The sequence below is a fragment of the Scomber scombrus genome, chromosome 5 (assembly GCF_963691925.1).
Source record: "Scomber scombrus chromosome 5, fScoSco1.1, whole genome shotgun sequence".
NCBI lineage: Eukaryota > Metazoa > Chordata > Actinopteri > Scombriformes > Scombridae > Scomber > Scomber scombrus.
Genome location: NC_084974.1, coordinates 12,293,434 through 12,312,556, shown reverse-complemented (window position 1 = coordinate 12,312,556; position 19,123 = coordinate 12,293,434). Strand labels below are relative to the sequence as shown.

The following is a 19,123-nucleotide window of genomic DNA, read 5'->3' as shown; positions in this document are numbered from 1 at the left end:
AAACAGGTCCACTTCAAGTGTGAGAATAAGATTTGCTGCTACAATAATGTTTTTTATTTGTTTATTTGTTGTGTTGAAAACACAAAAACCGACTGTAACAGATTGTGAATATAAAACAAATAGTAACTAAGTTTGTCTGTATGTCAGAGAGCAAAACAGTAGATCCACAACCTGCTGTCAAACCACACCTCTGCTGTGAAAGTCACATCTTGCTGCTGTCAGGTAAAATCCACATTACTGTCCTGACTCATTTAAAATCTGCAGACCATCTGGCAAGAGACCCTGTCTTTATTTTTCTTATACACTGTATATACTGTGATGTTCATGATTAATAGTGAGACAATAAACATTTTTTCTTCATTCCAGTAAATAACTCTCTAAATACAAATACTGTATATGGCACCACACAAATGAGCAGATGTGCAGACACAACACAGACATGGCATCTCTAACATAATGTAGCCTAAAACTGATCTGTTACTTGCACGTTTAGAAAATGTGAGATAAAATATGTTTGCTGCTTTTGCAAAACATCTTGATCTAGTTGCATTTACTAAAGTAGGTCAGCTGATGTTGAGTACAAAGGAGAAATCTCTGCAGAAAACTACCTGAACTTTGGCCAACTACTGTGCTGAGCAGCTGTGTGTGGACTTTTATTGATCGTCGATATTTCCTAATGCTGAGGAGTAGTAGGTTATGTGTTATACTGAGCCAGTGAGACACAACAGCCAACAGCAGCGTGTCTGAGCGAAAAAAGAATGATCTGTTATATACAAACTTTATCCAAATGATTATATTTAAATACCTAAATTATTTGAAACTACTTCTTCTCTGCTCCAGTGGGGTCTGAGCAGCCGAGCCAGTACTTGGCGATGGATCTGGGATATGGAGGCACAGCGTGGTCAACTCTCTTAGTGCTGAGGTCCACTCTGTAGTACTTAGCTGGAAAACATAAAACAGAAGAAATACTCAAAAAGTACACGATACAAAAGAAGTCACTGTAAAAGGGAACTGATTGGATTTTCTGTTGCTTTTTCATGCAGACTAACACACAGCATGTGAAACTAGTTATAAAAAAGCTTCCTCCTCTTCATCCTGTCTGCGTCTGTAACTCATCTCACAAAGGTTTTCTTTCATCGCTGCATTTGAAAAAAAATTACGTTCATGGGGTTTTCTGTCCATATTCATTTGAATACATTTAGAACAATGGTTATTTTGATCATTCTTAACATTTCACTCAGAAAATGGAGTTTCCATCAATGCTACAGAGGACCATGAACACCAGAAAAATATGTTTTGGTCAAATGAATGATTAGTTTGCTGGCATTCATTAACTACAGATCCCATGAGGATCTGGCAGCGTACCAATGGGTAAGACTGTTGGGATATGTTAGTTGATCAATACATAACATTAACAAGTTTGAAAATGGGTTAATTATTTGTCGTTTAATAAGCAAAAAACCCAAAGATTCACTGGTTTTCCTTTAACAAAGGTGAGGATTTGCTTCTCTTCTCAGTTGTATTTTACTGTAAGTGAAAATCTTTGGGATTTGGAGAGTTGATCAGATAAAACAAGCAATTTGGAGATCTTGAAATAAGGATATACCACTAATTTCAGACATTTTATAGCTTATGCAAATAATTAATTGTACAACTAATCAACAGATGAATCAATGGATATAATTGTTAGCAGCAGCTCACACAGGGTGCCAATTATTACAACATTAAGGAGCCTGTCTCTGCTGTATTACCTCCTTTAAAGAAGTAGACGCTCTGCATGGGCAGATTCCTTTGGGTCAAATCCCAGTTTGATCTGTCATCTCTGCGGTTGTCTCTGGAGTCATAGTTGCCTCTGTTGTTCTGGCGGTAACCATCTCTCCGTCTATCCTGATCCCAGTCTTGATCCCACCGTCTGCTCCATTCTCGTCCAAGCCTCTCCTCCATTTCCATCCTCTTCTCTGCCATTCTTAGACCCATATCCATCCCCCTTTCAGCAAAGTCCCGGCCCATGTTCATCCCCTGCCCAGACATGGAGCCCCAGGAGGGTGAACGGCTTTGTCTCCTGCGACCCCACTGCTGTCCGTACTGCTGGTTCCACTGCTGTCCGTACTGCTGGTTCCACTGTTGGCCTTGTTGTTGACCCCACTGCTGGTCAGGCTGGTCGTTGCGGCCTGGCTCTGACCTCAAGGGTGTGACATAGATTCTGCCGGCCATGGCGGCGTCCACTGGAGACTTGAGGCCCTTCCAGTCCTTGTTAATGAAGTGGTGTTTGTCATGATGCTGAGGCACTAAAGAAGGTTAAAGACAAATTAAGATGCACACATTTTTAACACCTGCCCCTCACCCAAAAGAAGAATGAGTGATCCATAACAGCACAACTCACAGTCAGAGAAGAGCTCGCTGAAAACACGCTCATAGTTGCTATAGTACAGGTCAGTGTAGCGTCTGAACAGTACGGATGGAGAACTCTCGGACATGGTGATACACTCCTCATGGGACGGCTGGTGCAAAAACTCATAAAGGTAATACTGATCCCCTGGTGAAGTTGCAAAGATTAAAATATCTCAATACTAAAGTAACTTTAAGGTATATGATGAAGAAATGGCTGAATACAAACATAACAAACATAAATAGCTTAAAATCTGGTTTTACCTTTGAAAAAATACACCTTCTCTTTTCCATGGTGATTGGAAGCAGGGAGAGCAAACACTGCATCCACATGATCAGGAACCTTATCAAAACCCACACTGATATCTCGAGGATAGTCTTCATCCAGCACGCCATCATCAAACCTCCAGTACCTGTTTCCCTGTCAAATGTTTTTATGTCAATTAAGCATTTACATTATCATCATCATCATCATCATCATCATCATCATCATCATCATCATCATCATCATCATCATCATCATCATCATCACAACAGAGGTCAGAGATTTAATCTATGTCCTCACCTTGAAGATATAGGTCTTCCCCTGACAGTTGACACGTGTGAAGGCGGCATCAATAGGACCTCTGATGCCCCACACATCTTTTATGAGTTTCGGATAACCAGGAAGCACGGTTTTCTGGTCCAGCTCAAAAAAGAAGTCCCCTTAAAAATACAGAAGAGAGAAAACACACGTTACCATCAATGCAGTTCCTCTACAACAACAAAGTTAGTGACAAAACATGTCAAATGTAAAAACTTTGCACCTCTGAAGGCATAGATGGAGCCATTTTTTAGCTGCATAAAGGAGTCAAAAGGTCTGTCACTGCAGACCACAGCATCTGGGTCAGGGGCTTCAGTGGTGGCCTCTGTGACTGGAGCGGTGGTTGTTGTGTCAATCTCAGGGGTTTCAGTTGCGTTGGGGACCTCCGGTGTAGGTGGGACTGTAGGGGGGGCTCTTTGAATGGTTGTGTCAAACACTTGTGGAGGTTTGGTCATTTTCAATGTGGTTTCTGGACGCTGCGCTGGTCTGTGAGCGAAGTCTGATATGGGCGTCGGTGTGGGAATGAGCTTACGACTTCTGGCAGGTAAAGACTTGTCATCTGCTGAATATCCAGGGGAGGGAGTCACACTGTCAACCTGCTCACTGTTATCATCATCCTCAGCTAACACAAATGTGTCTCCTCGAGCTGAGGGAGGGGAGAAGGGGGTGCAATATGAAAATCTCCACCAGCAAACAATATTACAGGATGAATTTTAAGTAAACTGGCAGTTTCTTACTCGTCATGCCACAGGTGACCTCATAGTCAGAACAGCAGCTCTTGTAATACTTGCACATTGAGTCACACTGGCACTCCTTCTTGGAGTCAAAGCCATTCTCACAGCGACCCATACAAGATTCTGTAGATAAAAATGACAAAGTTAAAGAGAAAACGATGAGTCGAAACACAACATTGAAGCTGAATGTGAAGACAATGGACAGCACTCGCACATTTTCTTGCTATAAATCCTTTCTAACCTTTAACATAGATGTTTTTAAACATTTTGCACATACCATCTGCAGCGAAAGTCTCTGCGATCAAAACGAGCAGCAGGACCGCCAGGAGCCTCATGTTTCCTCTGCTGTGTACAAGGACAGAATGAGATAGTAATGACGGACCATGCGCTCCCAATCATTGAAAACATGTGTCAGTCACCCCGCTTTCCTTGTTTGCCTTAACCTTATTTGCAAATCTTTTCTACTTGAGCAAACAAACAGTCACACAGAGAGAAGAGATCAATACAAATCAAAAGTTTAAGCAATGTGTTCATCTTTTGACCCCAATCCACTGGGTTTTTGCACTTTTACTGCATATTTTATTGCATTATATGTATTAGAACTGCAGTGATTTATGTCTCTGCCGTGACAGTAATAAAACTAAATCAGCAAAAAAACCTTTTGTTTATTTCTTGCTTTCTGAACAAGATGACACATTTATGAAATGTGTGTGAAGATGTGAGAGTAAAGTTCTTTCTTATTGTGGCTCCTTGTAAAAATTACCCACAGGATAATTAGCTAGCAAAGAAGCGTGTTGTAGCTGCCAAAATGTGTGTGTATGTGTGTGTGTGTGCGTGTGTGTTTTTTATTTTGTTTTCCACACAAAGGTGTAAATTATTGAGCCAGGACGCTGACTTTAATATTTGGCATTGCAATAAAAACATGAGCATTGACAATAAAATTTGGCACTTTTTTCAATGCCAAAGATTCTGTTTTCATGGCTCCATACTAAATCAAGTGTCAGCAATTAGATTCAACCATGGGCCAAATTTTTTTTTGCACTGCTTCTTTGGAAGTCCATGTTATAAAGGCACAGTGAACACGTTTTTTAAACCGTTGTTTGTGTGAAACAGTCTTTGGGCTGTATCTGAAAGCAAATGTTTTGGAAATATCATTGACTGAGTTAATGATAGGGTAGATTAGGGTAATGTGGGACACTTTTTGCAATTCTGACTTGTTTACCTTATTTACATATGAATCCAATACATTATATAAACCCATTGTATCATTATGAAATCCCTGAGATGTTTCCTTGTTAAATTAGAAGACAATTTTTGGATATTGTACTCAAAAGGAACATGGCACATATATTATAATTCCTTGTGCCAAATTGTTTCAGAATTTGTAGATTTTGTAATGTGGGACACTAGTTAGTTTTTAAGCTTAGAAATACTCAGATTTATACAAAGCAGCTTATATCTGCCACAACTTTCTGAAATGTGCGTACCCATAATTTTTAGGTCCAAAATTAGTGGCCTGTATGTTCACATGTGTAATTTTAAACAATATAACTTTCACAATACACACATATACTAGCTAGCTTTAAAATAACTGAATAGAAAGAAGAGATAAATGCACTGGATTTTAGTTGTCCCACATTAGTCAATGTCCCACATTACCGTAATCCACCCTATTGAATGTTAATGCTTTTCTAAATACGGACAGGTTTATATTTGCTGTTAATAATTTAGGGAAATGGCTCTTTTTTTTTGGCAGATGCGTCATGGTTTCGATTATTTTGTCAACAGGCCCAGTTATGGTGTGTTAGCGATGGAGGAAAAACTGTGGTACATTTTGTTGTTATATCTCCGGGTCCTCCAGCAGAGGGACAGCAGTGTTTACAGAAATATCTCGACATGATGAGCATGCTCTGACCGGCTGTGATGCAGGGAGGAGAGAGGAGGGGGAGGAGGACGAGGGGGGCCCCATCTTCCTGTATAGTCTTCATCCCCGGCAGCTGGTGGGCGGTGCAGACCCCTGAAGATATACATGCTGCTTGCGGATGCTGATCAAAGGATGCGATAGATCATTTTTCTCCCACTGGGGTGCGGTGTCATATATTTTATATTTTTGCGGGACACAAACAGCGTCGGATGCAGTGGTGGGAGAGAAACTGCATGGGAACAACAGGCCTTCTTTGTTTGCAAGAGACTTGACTGAAAGAGAAAACACAGACAACAATCATCTGTTTTCTCCCAAGGAATAATTTGAATTTCAGCCTTTTGATGTGTTGAGATTTCCCCCCGATTACACTTGCAAAAACGGATTGATTCTTGCATCGTCGTTTGGGACAAGAGGCATAAATGTAGCAGATGTTAAAGGACTATGACCTGCTCGGGATCTGGATCTGGATTAGTGCCAGGGATGACATCAAGAGATAGAGGTGATGCAATTTGGTGAAAAAGTCTCTTTTGATTTACTACAGAGGCCTTGCTTTACGCATCTCTTGGAGTAATTTACAAGACAGGTTTGAGGCCTTTGTAAACATTTCAGCATTGACGTATCCACTGACATTGATCACACTTGTTTGTACTGGTGGATGCTCTTCTCTCTGACGTTCATCCTGTCGAGGCTCCATCGATATTTCTCCATCATGTTCAGCTCAGACAGACTCACAGTGCCAGAATATGTCAGCCGGCTCCAGAGAGGGAAGAGCAGCTCAGCTTCCGACCCGAGAGCAGTCTCTCCGGGGATCAGCGCCGACGTCCAGGCGGTTTTGGACACCGCACTCCCCGCCCTGCGCTGCGCCATCAGGAGGCTGAAGACATCCAAAGATACATCCGACTCAGATGAGATCCGCAGAGCCATAGCGGAGATCTACCAGCTGGTGGAGGAGGCCTGGGTTTTACCCTCCCTAGGCCGTCAGGTGGCCGAAGAGATCTGCAACAGGATCCGGCTGGACGGAGGCCTGGAGCTGCTGCTACACCTCCAGGCTGCTGCTGCTGTGGAGATCACCTATGAGTCTGCAAAACTGCTGGAGCAGATACTGGTCTCAGAAAACAGGTGCAGTATGTGTAGGGGTAGACACAACCACATTCAAATAATATACAGCTTTAATGATACAGCAGTCCATAATTAAAAAGTTACCCCTTGAAAGCTTTTTGTGTTCAGTTTTTGTTCAATTCTCTCAATATTGTGTTTTGTCTGTACTTACTTAATTGCATCACATTGTAAGAGGTGTCTGTTTTTTGTGCAGGGATAGATACAACACACACACACACACACACACACACACACACACACACACACACACACACACACACACACACACACACACACACACACACACACACACACACACACACACACACACACCCACACACACAGTGACAAGGTCATGACGGAAGTTGAACTTTGTAAGCTTTACAAAAGTCACTTCAAGCAGTGTTCGTGTGACATCAATGTAACCCCCTAGGTTAAACTTAAGACCATATTTTCATTATTTATCTTTCTATTCTATTAATTGTTGAGTCGATAAAATGTGAACAATTTTATATAACTACAGGAAATAGTGAAAGACATGCCAATCAAAGATCATGTCATGTTCAAATTGCATTTCTCCAACAAAATGGATTGTGATCAGTCAAGCTACTGTACTGAATTTTGTTCCCATACTGGATTTCCAAACTTCTCTTGACAGGGATTATGTAGCACGTTTGGGGTTAGGGGTCATCCTCAACCTGACCCAACAGCAGGAAGACGCTCAGCTGGCTCGCAGTGTTTCAGGGATCCTGGAGCACATGTTCAAACACACTGAGGAGACGTCCGTCCACCTCATCACTAATGGTGCCCTGGACGCCCTCCTCTTCTGGTGCCGGGGCACAGATCCCACTGTGCTGCGCCACTGTGCTGTGGCCCTCGCTAACTGTGCCATGTACGGGGGTCACCGCTGCCAACGATGGATGATTGAGAAACAGGCAGCAGAGTGGCTTTTCCCGCTGGCTTTCTCCAAAGAGGATGAACTCATTCGCTTCCATGCATGCCTGGCTGTGACTGTGTTAGCCACAAACAGAGAGATTGAGAAAGAAGTGGTGAAATCTGGAACCTTGGAGCTGGTGGAGCCGTTCATTGCGTCTTTGGATCCGGATGAGTTTGCCCGCAGTTTGTTGGACAGTGCAGACTGCATGCAGGGGAAGACAGCATCTGATCTGCAGCATTTTTTGCCTTTACTGGATGGCACAAGACTGGAGGGGAAGTGCATTGCAGCCTTTTACCTTTGTGTTGAGGCCAGCATCAAGTCGCGTCAGCGTAACACCAAGGTACAATCACTTCTCATACAACTTATCTTTAGGTAAGAACTGTGGCTTTCTTGCAACTGAGTTTGAATGTGTCCTCTTTTTAAGATTTTTCAGCAGATTGGAGCAGTGCAGAGCCTCAAAAGAATCGTCATGTACTCCAGTAACGGCACAGCCTGCGCCCTTGCCAAGCGGGCGCTGAGAATGATGGGAGAGGAAGTGCCGAGACGCATGCTGTCATGTGTGCCCAACTGGAAAACCTGTGAAGTGCAAACCTGGCTGCAGCAGGTTGGCTTCAGTGCCTTTTGTGACCGTTTCCAGGTATGTTAAACAGTTTATGCAGATCTGTCACTGCCTTCTTTCTCTTCTTACTCTGAGATAATTTATTGGTATATCTGACATATTTCTAACTCTTCACAGGAGCTGCAGGTGGATGGAGACCTCCTGCTGAACATCACAGACGAAGATCTGAAGACCGATCTGGGCATGAATGCTGGCCTCACTCGCAAGAGGCAAGTGGTAAAAACCTTTTCACACAAGGATCTGCACTAAAGTAAAACCAGTCTTAAAATGGCCTTTGTTTTCTTTGATCCTCCAGGTTCCTGAGAGACCTGCGTGTGTTGAAGACTTATGCTAACTACTCCACATGTGACCCAAACAATATTGCTGACTGGTTAGCTGAGGTGGACCCCTGTTTCCGCCAGTACACCTATGGCCTGGTGCAGTCAGGAGTGGATCGCAGCAACGTCCAGCGCCTGACTGATCAGCAGCTTGGGCAGGACTGCCACATTGGCAACGGAGTCCACAGGGCAAAGATCCTGGATGCTAGTCGTAGGCCCCTAAGACCCTGCCACACGGATGCACAACCTACAGGGCCGGATGTGTTCATCAGCTACCGTCGGACTACCGGCTCACAGTTGGCCAGGTCAGAACTGAAGCAGGATTAGTGGGAAAGGTCATTATTATAGCCTGGGCAGGGACTGAGGTCGTATATATCTATGAAAGTGTCAGTAAATTAACTCTGCTCCTGTGTTTTCTACATTTTTCATCTGCAATCTCTCCCCCGCCCATAGCCTTCTGAAGGTGCACCTGCAGGTTCGGGGATACAGCGTCTTCATCGATGTGGAGAAGCTGGAGGCTGGCAAATTCCAGGACAAACTGATTCAGAGCGTCCAGCGGGCACGCAACTTCATCCTGGTCCTGTCTGCAAACGCACTCGACAAGTGCATGGGTGACACTGCCATGAAGGACTGGGTGCATAAGGTCAGAACTCTTCGGTCAGGACTCCATGTTGAAATAGGAGGTTTCATTATATCTTCATTTTTTTTTTACTTTCACCACAATCCTTCATCAAGATGCAGTATTCCACATTTATGCAGATTAAGGAAATTAGCACTAGCTCATTCCTGAAGTGAGCATACATCAAGCTTTAAATACTATATATTGGTTATATGATTAGATGATGATTTAATACATTCCAATGCCTTGATTCCAAGACTGTGGAAAATCAAATAAAAGTATTGATCCTTTTTTGCCTGTAAACAATGCGTAACCACTATTGATATTTTAGCTTTCAAGTATCACTTCCAGACAATTAAATTAAAGCTCATAAAAAGTATCATTACTCGATTCATTAAAATGAAACATTAATTTAACACATTTAATGGCTGGTGAACAACTTGTCTGAACAGTGGGATGAAGAATGCTGCAACATTTTGTTCTTGAGCTTAAAAGATTTAATTATGGTAAATGCTTACTTATCTTAAGTAAGATAAGTGCTCTGTCGCACAATTTGATGTAATCCTGACAATTATTACTACTTTAAATTGTGCAAAATACATGTTTATGTGAGACAATATTCCCTATATGAGCTATTAGTTGAATTTATTGTAAAATAACATGCATATTGTAGCTATAACAAGAGATCAGATAACATAAAAACATTCGTCATTTGCGTAGACATCATAGACTCAAACACATTTTTATTTGCCTTGCAGGAGATCGTCACAGCCTTGGCTGGTAAGAAGAACATAGTTCCTGTCACAGATAATTTTGCATGGCCTGACCCCATGTCACTGCCGGAGGACATGAGATCAATACTCAACTTCAACGGTATCAAGTGAGTTACTGATGAAGCTCTGCATTAGAAGCCTAATATGTGTTGTTATATGTCAGCACATCTCTGCATAACTGGAACAGTACATGTTTGTGCAAGTGGAGCACATTTTAATAAGAGGGAAACTCTTTCTCTAAACAGATTAAACAGCATTTGGTTTGTGCTTGCATGATGACTACACAGTCTCATTCATGCCAATATGAATCTCTTAAAACCTATTTTTATTACATTTCTTGCATTTTATGAATTCAATTGTTAACTTTTTATTGGCTGTAACAGGTGTTTAGCACACCTGTAAAATACCCATTAGACAAAACTAATGCACATCATCAAATGTGTTTTCTTGTCTTGACACAGATGGTCCCATGAATATCAGGAGGCCACGATCGAGAAGATCCTACGCTTTCTGAAAGGAAACCAAGACCTAATTGATGGACCAGGCATCTCCAAAGAACAGAAAAAAAATAAAGAGACATAAACGGAGTTTGACCTCAGCTATAATCACTCTCAAATGATGCCAAATCCCACATGGCCTATTGGTGACCTGGCGGGCAGCTTTCCCTATTCTGCCCAAATGCATGTGAAGCGATTTGATTATGTTTAGATGCTTACAGAATGACCTAATATAGCGCGAACAGTAAGTGAAATTTAAGCAAAGGATTCAGATTGTGTGTAATAAACTCTAAGCCTTTAATGTTAGTACCCTCATATGTGTAATCAGGTGCAGTATACGCCTTCTGTGTCTCAGGAAAATAACTGTGATTTATCAGCCATCACTGGCGCCCAGCAAACTTATCAATTGCAATTTCTGAAGCATCCACTAGCAACAGCTTGATGCAATAGTCTTTTTACTTATTTTTTTTAACTTACATGTACACTGTACATTCATAGGACCAAAAGCAGGTCTCTGATTTTAATTACATTTCTGTTTTATTTTTAATGTTTAGGTTGAAATACAAAAGAAGCCTTTCATGGCAGATGCATTAAACTGTTCATGATTCTAGTATTCGCAGTGGGCATAAAATAAGTTGGAGGCATTATATAGTGTACAAGAATTAATGAGCTATATACACCCCCTCTAACTTCATACAAGTACAGAGAAATACTTAGACAGTAATTTACTGCTGACTTCTTGAAAATGAACATTATTCCATCTGTTTTACACAGTGTCTCGTAGACAGCAGTTACAACACAGTGCAGTACATTTAAACTACCATTTAATATTTCTGAATTGTGGTTTTATTCTCCACAGTGCTGTTAAGTAAATATTTGTCTGCTTGTCAACTGAAAATGAATCCTTGTTTCCTCAGTGTATTTAATGAAATCAGTCTAGTACAGAAGAAAAGAAATCCAGCAATACCATATACTTGCAAAACTGTAAGAAGACTTGTGGCAAATCACCTGTACACATAAATACAACACTGCAGTACACCTCTTAAAATCTATAATCCTGTTTTGATGATGCTGATAGTCATGTGATTGTACAGTTAAGTCTTGAAAATTAACCAAAGGAGTCATCTGGGTGTATGAGTCGCATTTTATTATTCAGTACAATAACTGTAACCTGAAGGTTTTTGCAGCATTATATTATTATCTATAAGGCACCAACAGGCTCAAAGGTTCACTAACAGAAGTCATTTTTCTGCAGGGCTTTCGTCTGATCTTGCCTGAAGCAAATATATTTGCTCACCTCATGGAAATGCAACCATAAAATGTGCTCCATTTATTAACTGACATTTTCACCCCCAAGTAGTAACACAGGATTTCATTTGTCACCATGATGTTTTATGAAAGTGTGAGACAAGCCAAATTTGGTCCTTTTATTTGAAAAAACAATAATCAAAAATAAAATGTGTTGAAAAAATGTAAAAGGGAAATCTTTCATTTGAGCATCATCCACTTGTGCGTATCTCGTCATCACAAGCCATACAAAATAAAATCAAATAATTCAATAAATCAAATTAATTATACAATTGATTATGAGAACGTCTCATGTTGTTAGACTATGTAAAGATTGGCTTTGACCACATGAAGCAACCAGTGTTCATTCAGATCAATTCACTTAACCTCTGAACTTCCCCTTGTGCATTTTAAAGCTGATTTGGCAGCTCTTGTTCCTTTGCTGTGCAACTAGGACCTGACCTGTGTGCATGCTGGCTGTGGCTTTATGCTCAGGGACTATCCAGTGTTGTTTGTGGGGAGGGGGGGGGGGGGGCTCTTGAGGGAGTTTGGACTGTGGTATCTGTTTTATGGAGAGATGAAGGGATGGAGGAGGGTCAAGGTGTATCTCAGTAATCCCTTGCTGCTGCTACAGTTTCACTATCTGTGCTGTGGATTACTGATGGCTGTGTATGGACACAAATGGCACAGAGTGATCTATCTTCTTATAACGTGATACCAGTCTTTGGTATTATCTACACTGTTGGAGGATTTTAATCCATTTCCATTGGTCAGCTGGTTTTCTCCTTTTAAATGTGCAAACAGAGCCAAATACATAAGATAAGGGTGAAGTTCCTTATATTTCAAAACAGTGACTGAAATCATCATATTTATTCTTAAACTAATTCAACTAAAAATGAAGACAAGTTACATCTAGGAGCTGCCATGAATCTCAATATAGCAACAGTACAGTTAGTGTCAGCTACAGGTGAGCTGTCATGTGTTTTTCTTATTTTTTAAATGTCTTCCCTTTATAAATCCAGGTGCAGGAACATTTTATTAAATACATTAAGTTACAAACAAAGTGTGCCAAGCATTTCTGTATTATTGATGAATTCATTAGGAACTGCACCTGTGTCAGGTGATTGAAATGTTTTTATGAATAAAAAATACACTGAGGTAACATTACTTCGAAGTTGCATCCATGCTTGATATTCTGTTGGACAGCTTAAATAGTGATAAATCAGCTTTTGAAATGAAAAAAGAAAAAATAGAAGTGGAAGTTACATTCTTTGGTGCTCTTTATGCTGTTTTAATGCATAAAATCACAAAATGATGAAAATGATTATTATGACGTTATGAATCTAGTTCATAAGGCCTTAACTCAACTGCATGATTAATAAGAGGTTTTTGGCTAGACTGCAGGGTCCAGCCCTATAAACTGACCAAGTGATGTCATCAGACACCTCACTGAGTGTCGCCACTTAGTCTGTCGTTTCAAATTGAAAGCCCTCTAGCATTTCATACATGGTTAAGCCATATACTAGGTTTTGACCATGTCTTGTTCAGTAAGGTCAGTCATTGATTTGTTGATTCTTCAAACTGTGATCTTGATCTGGTTAGTGTGGCTAGTTGGAAGAATCTTATCTCTGAACTAGGTAAGAGTTATTCCTCTGCCCCGTTGCTGTGGCAAGATCAAAAGTCTCTCTCGGTGTAACGGACTTGATGGATGTCTCTATGTCAGAGCTGCTCACCTCACACACTGACAACAGGACGAATCATAACTCTGCCTCCCTTCAGGTCAGGATGCTGTGAAGCCTCTGTGCTCTCTCCTCTGGTCTAAACACTGCAAAGTCCTAAAAAGACATGAAAAATCATGCATATTTAACTGTTCATTATAAAAAGGTTTGTGTATTGATTTTATGTTTTTGTGAGTATTTTGTTTAGCATTTATTGACAAAAAGTAGAATGCACTATTAAGAAAACAACAAAAACTCACCCAATCATTCCAGCGGGGATGAAGAGGATGATGGCAGCAAAGAGGAAGGGGAAGCCCTTCATAAAGTGCAGTGTGGCTGGATAGAGTGAGTTAAAGAGGCTGCTACCCACCAGGTAACACAAGGTCTCCACACAGGCAACACAGGCAAACAGGGCACCTGGGAGAAAGCCCAAACACACAACTATAATATGTACACAAACCCACAGGACACAATGTAAAAAAGGAACATGTGCTTCAAATTAAACTGACTCATAATACCAATCTTACTATAATTTACTGACTCATTCAACCAACACAGACACAGCTTTCATCTCCACGTGCCCTGGGCATTTGGTGCAATTAAACATATTAACATATTTTTTCTCAATGTAAGACAACATATTTACATTTTTACAGTTTGTTAAATGTGTTATAGATTTGTACAAGATCAGGGTCTGACCTTGTTCTGACAGGCCCACCAACTTGGACAGCTTTGATCTGATCACAGGTGTCGAAGCCATGAAGAGGAAACACAGCCCATAACCTGGTGAGAGACAAACGAGGCACTCAGAGATATATTCCTGTTTTGTCACCCAATCTGTCTAACACCAATTTAAACTAGTTAGTTTGTTGATATCAATCATTCTGTCAAACTCTACCTATTAATAACTATAATAATAATAATAATGATAATTTAACTCATACTTGGAGATTTGTTCTCTGCTTAAATCTTTTTGCAGTAACTTCTCTCACATTACCAAGCTTTAAAAATCTGTTTTAAAACAGGTATTTCTTCTAATTTCTTCTAATAATGAATGGTCTTTAAATTAACATGCAACTTTTAAACAAACTGGGCTGCGAGCAGAGAAAGCACTTTCCAAAAGAAGAAAAATTACTTTTTTATAACCTGGTATTCAAGGTTGGCAACATAGACCATGCCTGTTCAGTTTTCATTTGCCTGATAAAGTGAAATTATTTTCACTTGTAGCCAAAACAAGAGCGCATGTTCTCAAAACATGGAGTACAAATAAAGGAGGACAATAAAAGTAACATACGGAACATTCAATTACAACATTATGGCATTAAATAAATATTTTGTAAACTCCCTTAAGAAAAACTGATTTCTGTGCTTCATAGTGCCATAATCAGATTTTGAAATAATCTCATTTTAGTTATTCCAACTTTATTTTTGTGTAAGAATATTAGAAAATCTTTTAGACAGAAAACAGCAGCTGAATTTATTCCATGGAGAAATCTGTTTAAATTGTTACAAAACTTCTGGAGGTCACGACAGTAACTCAGTCCAGAGCCCCTCACCTGTGAACATGAGCTGGGTGGTATCAGCTACAGAGAAGACCACCAGCCCGATGATGTTGGAGGCAAGACCCACGATGGCCACCCAGGAGTCCTCCAGGCAGCACTGCATGATCTTCAGCCCCAGTAGACTGCTCAGGTAGGCCAGGTGCAGAGCTGCTGACCCATATCCAATGAGGGCTGGTCCCCAGCACAGTGGTGAGCTCAGCTCATACAACACGAACAGTTCCCGGCAGCCAGAGTGTACGGTCACCACCAAAAAAAAGCACAGCATGTACATCCACAACTTGCATCGGTGGAATCCTCCTCCAGCCTCGTTGGTGCTGCCTCCTGTTGAGAAGAGGTGCCAAATGGCCTTGTGGTGACGAGTGGTGAGGAGCTTGGCACTTGGGTCTGGTAGGACGGACTCACGAACGAACAGGTAAGCATAAAGAGCCGAAGCCAGGTTGGTGGCCAGGACCAGCCAGAATGGGTTGATGTACCTAAATGCAGTCATAAACATATAACGGTAATGATTGTATAATATTAACATAAAAGTTTTTAATTTTGAGTATAGTGCCCTGATTGAATGAAAGCTTTTTGAAGATATGTCTGTTAGGGATGTCCCGATCCGATATTTGGATCGGATCGGCCGCCGATATTAGCAAAAAAATGCATATCAATATCGGATCGGCCTGCACGGGAAAATCCCGATCCGGACTCCCGATCCAGTTTGTTTTCAAAACTCCGGTCCGTATTTTCCAGCGCACCGATGTAGGTAATCCATTCCAGTTTTTTTAAGCTTTTCCCCCAAAATCCGGTCCGCGTTTTTCAGCACACCTAGCGACCTGTCCAGCATCCCACTATTTATTTTCTACTCAGCTTTTTTGTGTGTTTTGCTTTTTTCATACAGTTTACAATATTGTTTGCACTGATGGCTTTTTAAGCCTTGGTTTACACTCTTGTTGTTCAAGAGCAGAGCACTGATGCCAATTCAGTTTGTGTGGTTAATTGACTATTTATTATTTTGTCTATTTTGTGTTTATTTAACCCTGTTAAGAATAAACAGGTCAGCTTCTTATTACCAACCATTGTGGATTATTCAAACTAACCTAATTAAGTTGGCTAGTTGTTCTTAAGAGTAAAACCCTTTTCAACATGAGTATAACAACAAAATAAGTAAATATCTTTAATCTTTAATACATGCTTGGATCGGCCGGTATCGGTATCGGCCGATGCTAAAAAGCTACAATATCGGTATCGGATCGGAAGTGCAAAAAGCTGGATCGGGACATCCCTAATGTCTGTGCAACACAATATATTTCTTACCCTTGTGCCCGACGCCACTGCCCTCCAATGATGCTAGCCAGCATCCCAGAAAGGCCCAAACAAGCCTCCAGGACTGCCACTCTGAAGGTGCGGGACTGCCTGTCGCTGGTATCAGCCACATATGCAAAGCAACCTGCCAGGATGCCGTTGAAATCACCTGAGAGGCCACTAAGCAGTCTACCCAACAGGAAGTAGGCCACAGGCAGCTTCAGATACATCACCACTAAATAGACCACTGCCTGCAGGGCCATGCCTAGATTGGGTATGATAAGGACTGGCCTGCGACCTGCGAGGTCACTCCATGAGCCCAGGAGAGGAACCACCAACAGACCTAAAGAAAAGCCTCCCAGACTGATGTACATGTTCCAGTGGGCCGTCAACGTTTCCACCTCCTGGGGAAGACATGATACATGTAATCTGGTCAACTATACTTTTGAGTGAACAGGGACACTGTGACTGCATGTAAAGAGATACAAGTTGTTCCTGCTTTGTCCCTGTATTAATCTCACGTACCTTGCATCCTTTGTGTAAAGAATTCTCTTAGTACACGTTATACAAATTGTCATGGCTCTGGGTTCTAACAAATGATCTATCTGTTATCTATATCTATTAAAACCGATAAATTAAAGAAGTACACAAATTATGCATGCTCATCATATTCCTATTCCTTCTGACAGCTATTTTTATTTTGTCTTTGGTGACGATGATCTTGTGTTAAATGTTGTAATGATATTGAAGTCTGTTCCTTCTTTTCTCAAAAGGGGAATGCAGGTATTTTATCTATGCACATACATGTAAGATCCAGATGATGTGGCCCCTTTAAAGGTCCCATTTTTCTTTGAAAACTCTCATCATAAAGTGCTGATAGTCAGGTACTTCTAAATAAACTAGTGCACGAGTCTCCTTTTACAATTATTTATGTTGTTTTTGTGCGTTGCTTTTTATATCCTGTGTGAACTGTGTGGCTCTGTGTAATTATTTATATTAATATTCCCCATTGTGTTGCTTTGCATGCTGTGTATTGTGTTTCTGAGTACCTGGATGTAAAATAATGAATGACAAATAATGTTTGATACGATCTGTATGGACAGTCTTTTTATGATTGCTTTGTCTGCAAGTATTTCAACAACAGCTTATTGTTGTTGTTTTTTTTTTGTTTTTTTTTGGGGGGGGGGGGGTATGTCTCTGTCCCTGTTGGAAGTTTCCACCTACCTTCAGCAGAGGGTCGGGAAGGACTGAGCTGTTGCTGCATTCTGACCTCTTGGAGCCATTGTAGCCCAGGTCCTCACTGATACGGCCCCACAGATACTGAGTGGACAGGGGCGCCTGCAGAGCCAGAGAAAACATGGACAAGAACAACACCGGCTCCACGGAGACTGGCAGCGGGCAAGAAAACGGCGGTCGCAGGGAGCTGGAGGTCCGTGCATGAACCTCTTCATTGTTGTCAAATGAATCACTCGGAGACACTTCGTCGTCCGTCGATGCAGAGTTGAGCACATCGCCGGGAAGGATGGCTGCGGTGTCCGGCTCGTACATGTCGAACAAACATGAACTGTTGTAACTCGGTACAGACAGAGTATCTGGACACACAAGCAAAACTCGCCTTTTCTCTTTTTCTCTATTTCTCTACCGCTGTTCCCTTTTTTTCTGACGCAGCCAGCTGATAATGCTGACTGAGGTTTATTATAGCTGCTGGTGTCTTCGAGAGGTTTAATACTAAAAGCTTGAGTGTAACTAAATCTTACAGCTCAGCTAGATAACGAAAGCGATACTGCTGCACTTTAACGTGGGGATTTAGCGACCCCAGCTGGATGAAGAGGTGAACTGCAGTCTATCAGCCATTTTGGTCTCTAACCCTATCCTTAACAAATTAAATAGGGTGGATTAGGGTAATATGGGACCGTTTTTTTTGCATTTCTGATTTACATATGAATCCACCACCTTATATCATTAACAAATCTTCAAGATGTTTCTTGTTAAATCAGAAGACATTTTTTAGATATTATGCTCAAGAGTAAAATGAGTAAAATGTTCACTAGTTTTTAGGCTTAGAAATACTTTGATTTATACAAAGCAGCCTTATCTGCCAAAACATTTTGAAATGTGCACACCTGTATTTGGTGATTAAATTTAGTAGGCCTACACCTTTTTTGTTTTTGCTTTATTCGTCAGATAGATTAAAAAATGGTAGCCAGTATGTTCACATGTTAAATATTAAACAATATAACTTACACAGTACACATATTTTACTTAGCTTTAAAATAATTGAATAGAAAAAGCTTAGCTGTCCAAAATTAGTCAATGTCCCATAATACCCTAATCCACCCTACTCTTGTTTTATTTTTATACTCTTGTTTTATTTTTATTACTCTTGTTTTATTTTACTATTATTATAATTTGCTTTATTTTTATTTGTAATTATTATATTTTTCTATTTCATTTACTTGTTTTTAATCTAACTTGAGAATTCTGCATAATATAGAGGCCCTGTATAAGCCCTTTTGGGTTTCTTGCCGCTACCTTGCACCTTTCTTTTGTTGTTATTTCTCTATCTTTTGTTTTTTGTCTTATTATTGTGCAAAATAAAAAAATGAAATTAAATGAAATAATAAATGTAATTAATCCGTTAGTTACTGAGAAAAAAAGTGTAATTAATTACAGTTACTTATAAAAATGTTGATGACTACAAAGGTTACATCTGAATATTTTCTGTAAAAGTCTTAGACTATATTTTGAATAATATTAATTTTGTTGCTTTGCATGTTTTT

The 19,123-nt window shown here is 40.6% G+C and overlaps 3 protein-coding genes across 4 annotated transcripts; 1 reads left to right on the top strand and 2 right to left on the bottom strand.

The window, feature by feature from the left end:
* Positions 1-47: 47 nt before the first annotated feature.
* vtna (vitronectin a) lies at positions 48-4,116 on the bottom strand. The gene is made up of 8 exons (XM_062418892.1): positions 3,983-4,116; positions 3,709-3,828; positions 3,195-3,617; positions 2,954-3,093; positions 2,653-2,809; positions 2,384-2,536; positions 1,752-2,288; positions 48-942 (listed from the first exon to the last, which is right to left on the bottom strand). Exons 1-8 carry the CDS (start codon positions 4,038-4,040, stop codon positions 821-823), a joined length of 1,710 nt encoding a protein of 569 aa, XP_062274876.1. The 5' UTR covers positions 4,041-4,116; the 3' UTR covers positions 48-820.
* A 2,157-nt stretch (positions 4,117-6,273) lies between these two features.
* sarm1 (sterile alpha and TIR motif containing 1) lies at positions 6,274-10,820 on the top strand. The gene is made up of 8 exons (XM_062419530.1): positions 6,274-6,748; positions 7,386-8,004; positions 8,089-8,301; positions 8,401-8,492; positions 8,579-8,905; positions 9,054-9,243; positions 9,978-10,099; positions 10,454-10,820. Exons 1-8 carry the CDS (start codon positions 6,285-6,287, stop codon positions 10,572-10,574), a joined length of 2,148 nt encoding a protein of 715 aa, XP_062275514.1. The 5' UTR covers positions 6,274-6,284; the 3' UTR covers positions 10,575-10,820.
* A 1,987-nt stretch (positions 10,821-12,807) lies between these two features.
* slc46a1 (solute carrier family 46 member 1) lies at positions 12,808-18,668 on the bottom strand. Of its 2 annotated transcripts, XM_062419208.1 has the most exons (6): positions 17,568-18,668; positions 16,356-16,747; positions 15,051-15,529; positions 14,194-14,277; positions 13,755-13,911; positions 12,808-13,611 (listed from the first exon to the last, which is right to left on the bottom strand). In XM_062419208.1, the coding sequence occupies exons 1-6, from the start codon at positions 17,889-17,891 to the stop codon at positions 13,557-13,559; spliced, it is 1,491 nt and encodes a 496-aa protein (XP_062275192.1). In that variant the 5' UTR covers positions 17,892-18,668; the 3' UTR covers positions 12,808-13,556. The 2 variants fall into 2 exon arrangements, with proteins under 2 accessions (XP_062275192.1, XP_062275193.1); XM_062419209.1 differs by lacking the exon at positions 12,808-13,611 and having other exon boundaries at positions 13,751-13,911.
* Between the last annotated feature and the right edge of the window lie 455 nt (positions 18,669-19,123).

Bases quoted from the DNA above. Each gene is read 5' to 3' on its own strand.
- vtna (XM_062418892.1), bottom strand. From the start codon at position 4,040: ATGAGGCTCCTGGCGGTCCTGCTGCTCGTTTTGATCGCAGAGACTTTC. The intron at 3,829-3,982 runs GTATGTGCAAAA...TTTTATCTACAG, and splicing joins AGAGACTTTCGCTGCAGATG to AATCTTGTATGGGTCGCTGT. The intron at 3,618-3,708 runs GTAAGAAACTGC...CCCCTCCCTCAG, and splicing joins GGTCACCTGTGGCATGACGA to CTCGAGGAGACACATTTGTG.
- slc46a1 (XM_062419208.1), bottom strand. From the start codon at position 17,891: ATGTACGAGCCGGACACCGCAGCCATCCTTCCCGGCGATGTGCTCAAC. The intron at 14,278-15,050 runs GTGAGGGGCTCT...GTCTCTCACCAG, and splicing joins CACCCAGCTCATGTTCACAG to GTTATGGGCTGTGTTTCCTC. The intron at 13,912-14,193 runs GTCAGACCCTGA...GCTTTCTCCCAG, and splicing joins GGTGGGCCTGTCAGAACAAG to GTGCCCTGTTTGCCTGTGTT.
- sarm1 (XM_062419530.1), top strand. From the start codon at position 6,285: ATGCTCTTCTCTCTGACGTTCATCCTGTCGAGGCTCCATCGATATTTC. The intron at 8,493-8,578 runs GCAAGTGGTAAA...TTGATCCTCCAG, and splicing joins GCTGGCCTCACTCGCAAGAG to GTTCCTGAGAGACCTGCGTG. The intron at 9,244-9,977 runs GTCAGAACTCTT...TTTGCCTTGCAG, and splicing joins TGAAGGACTGGGTGCATAAG to GAGATCGTCACAGCCTTGGC.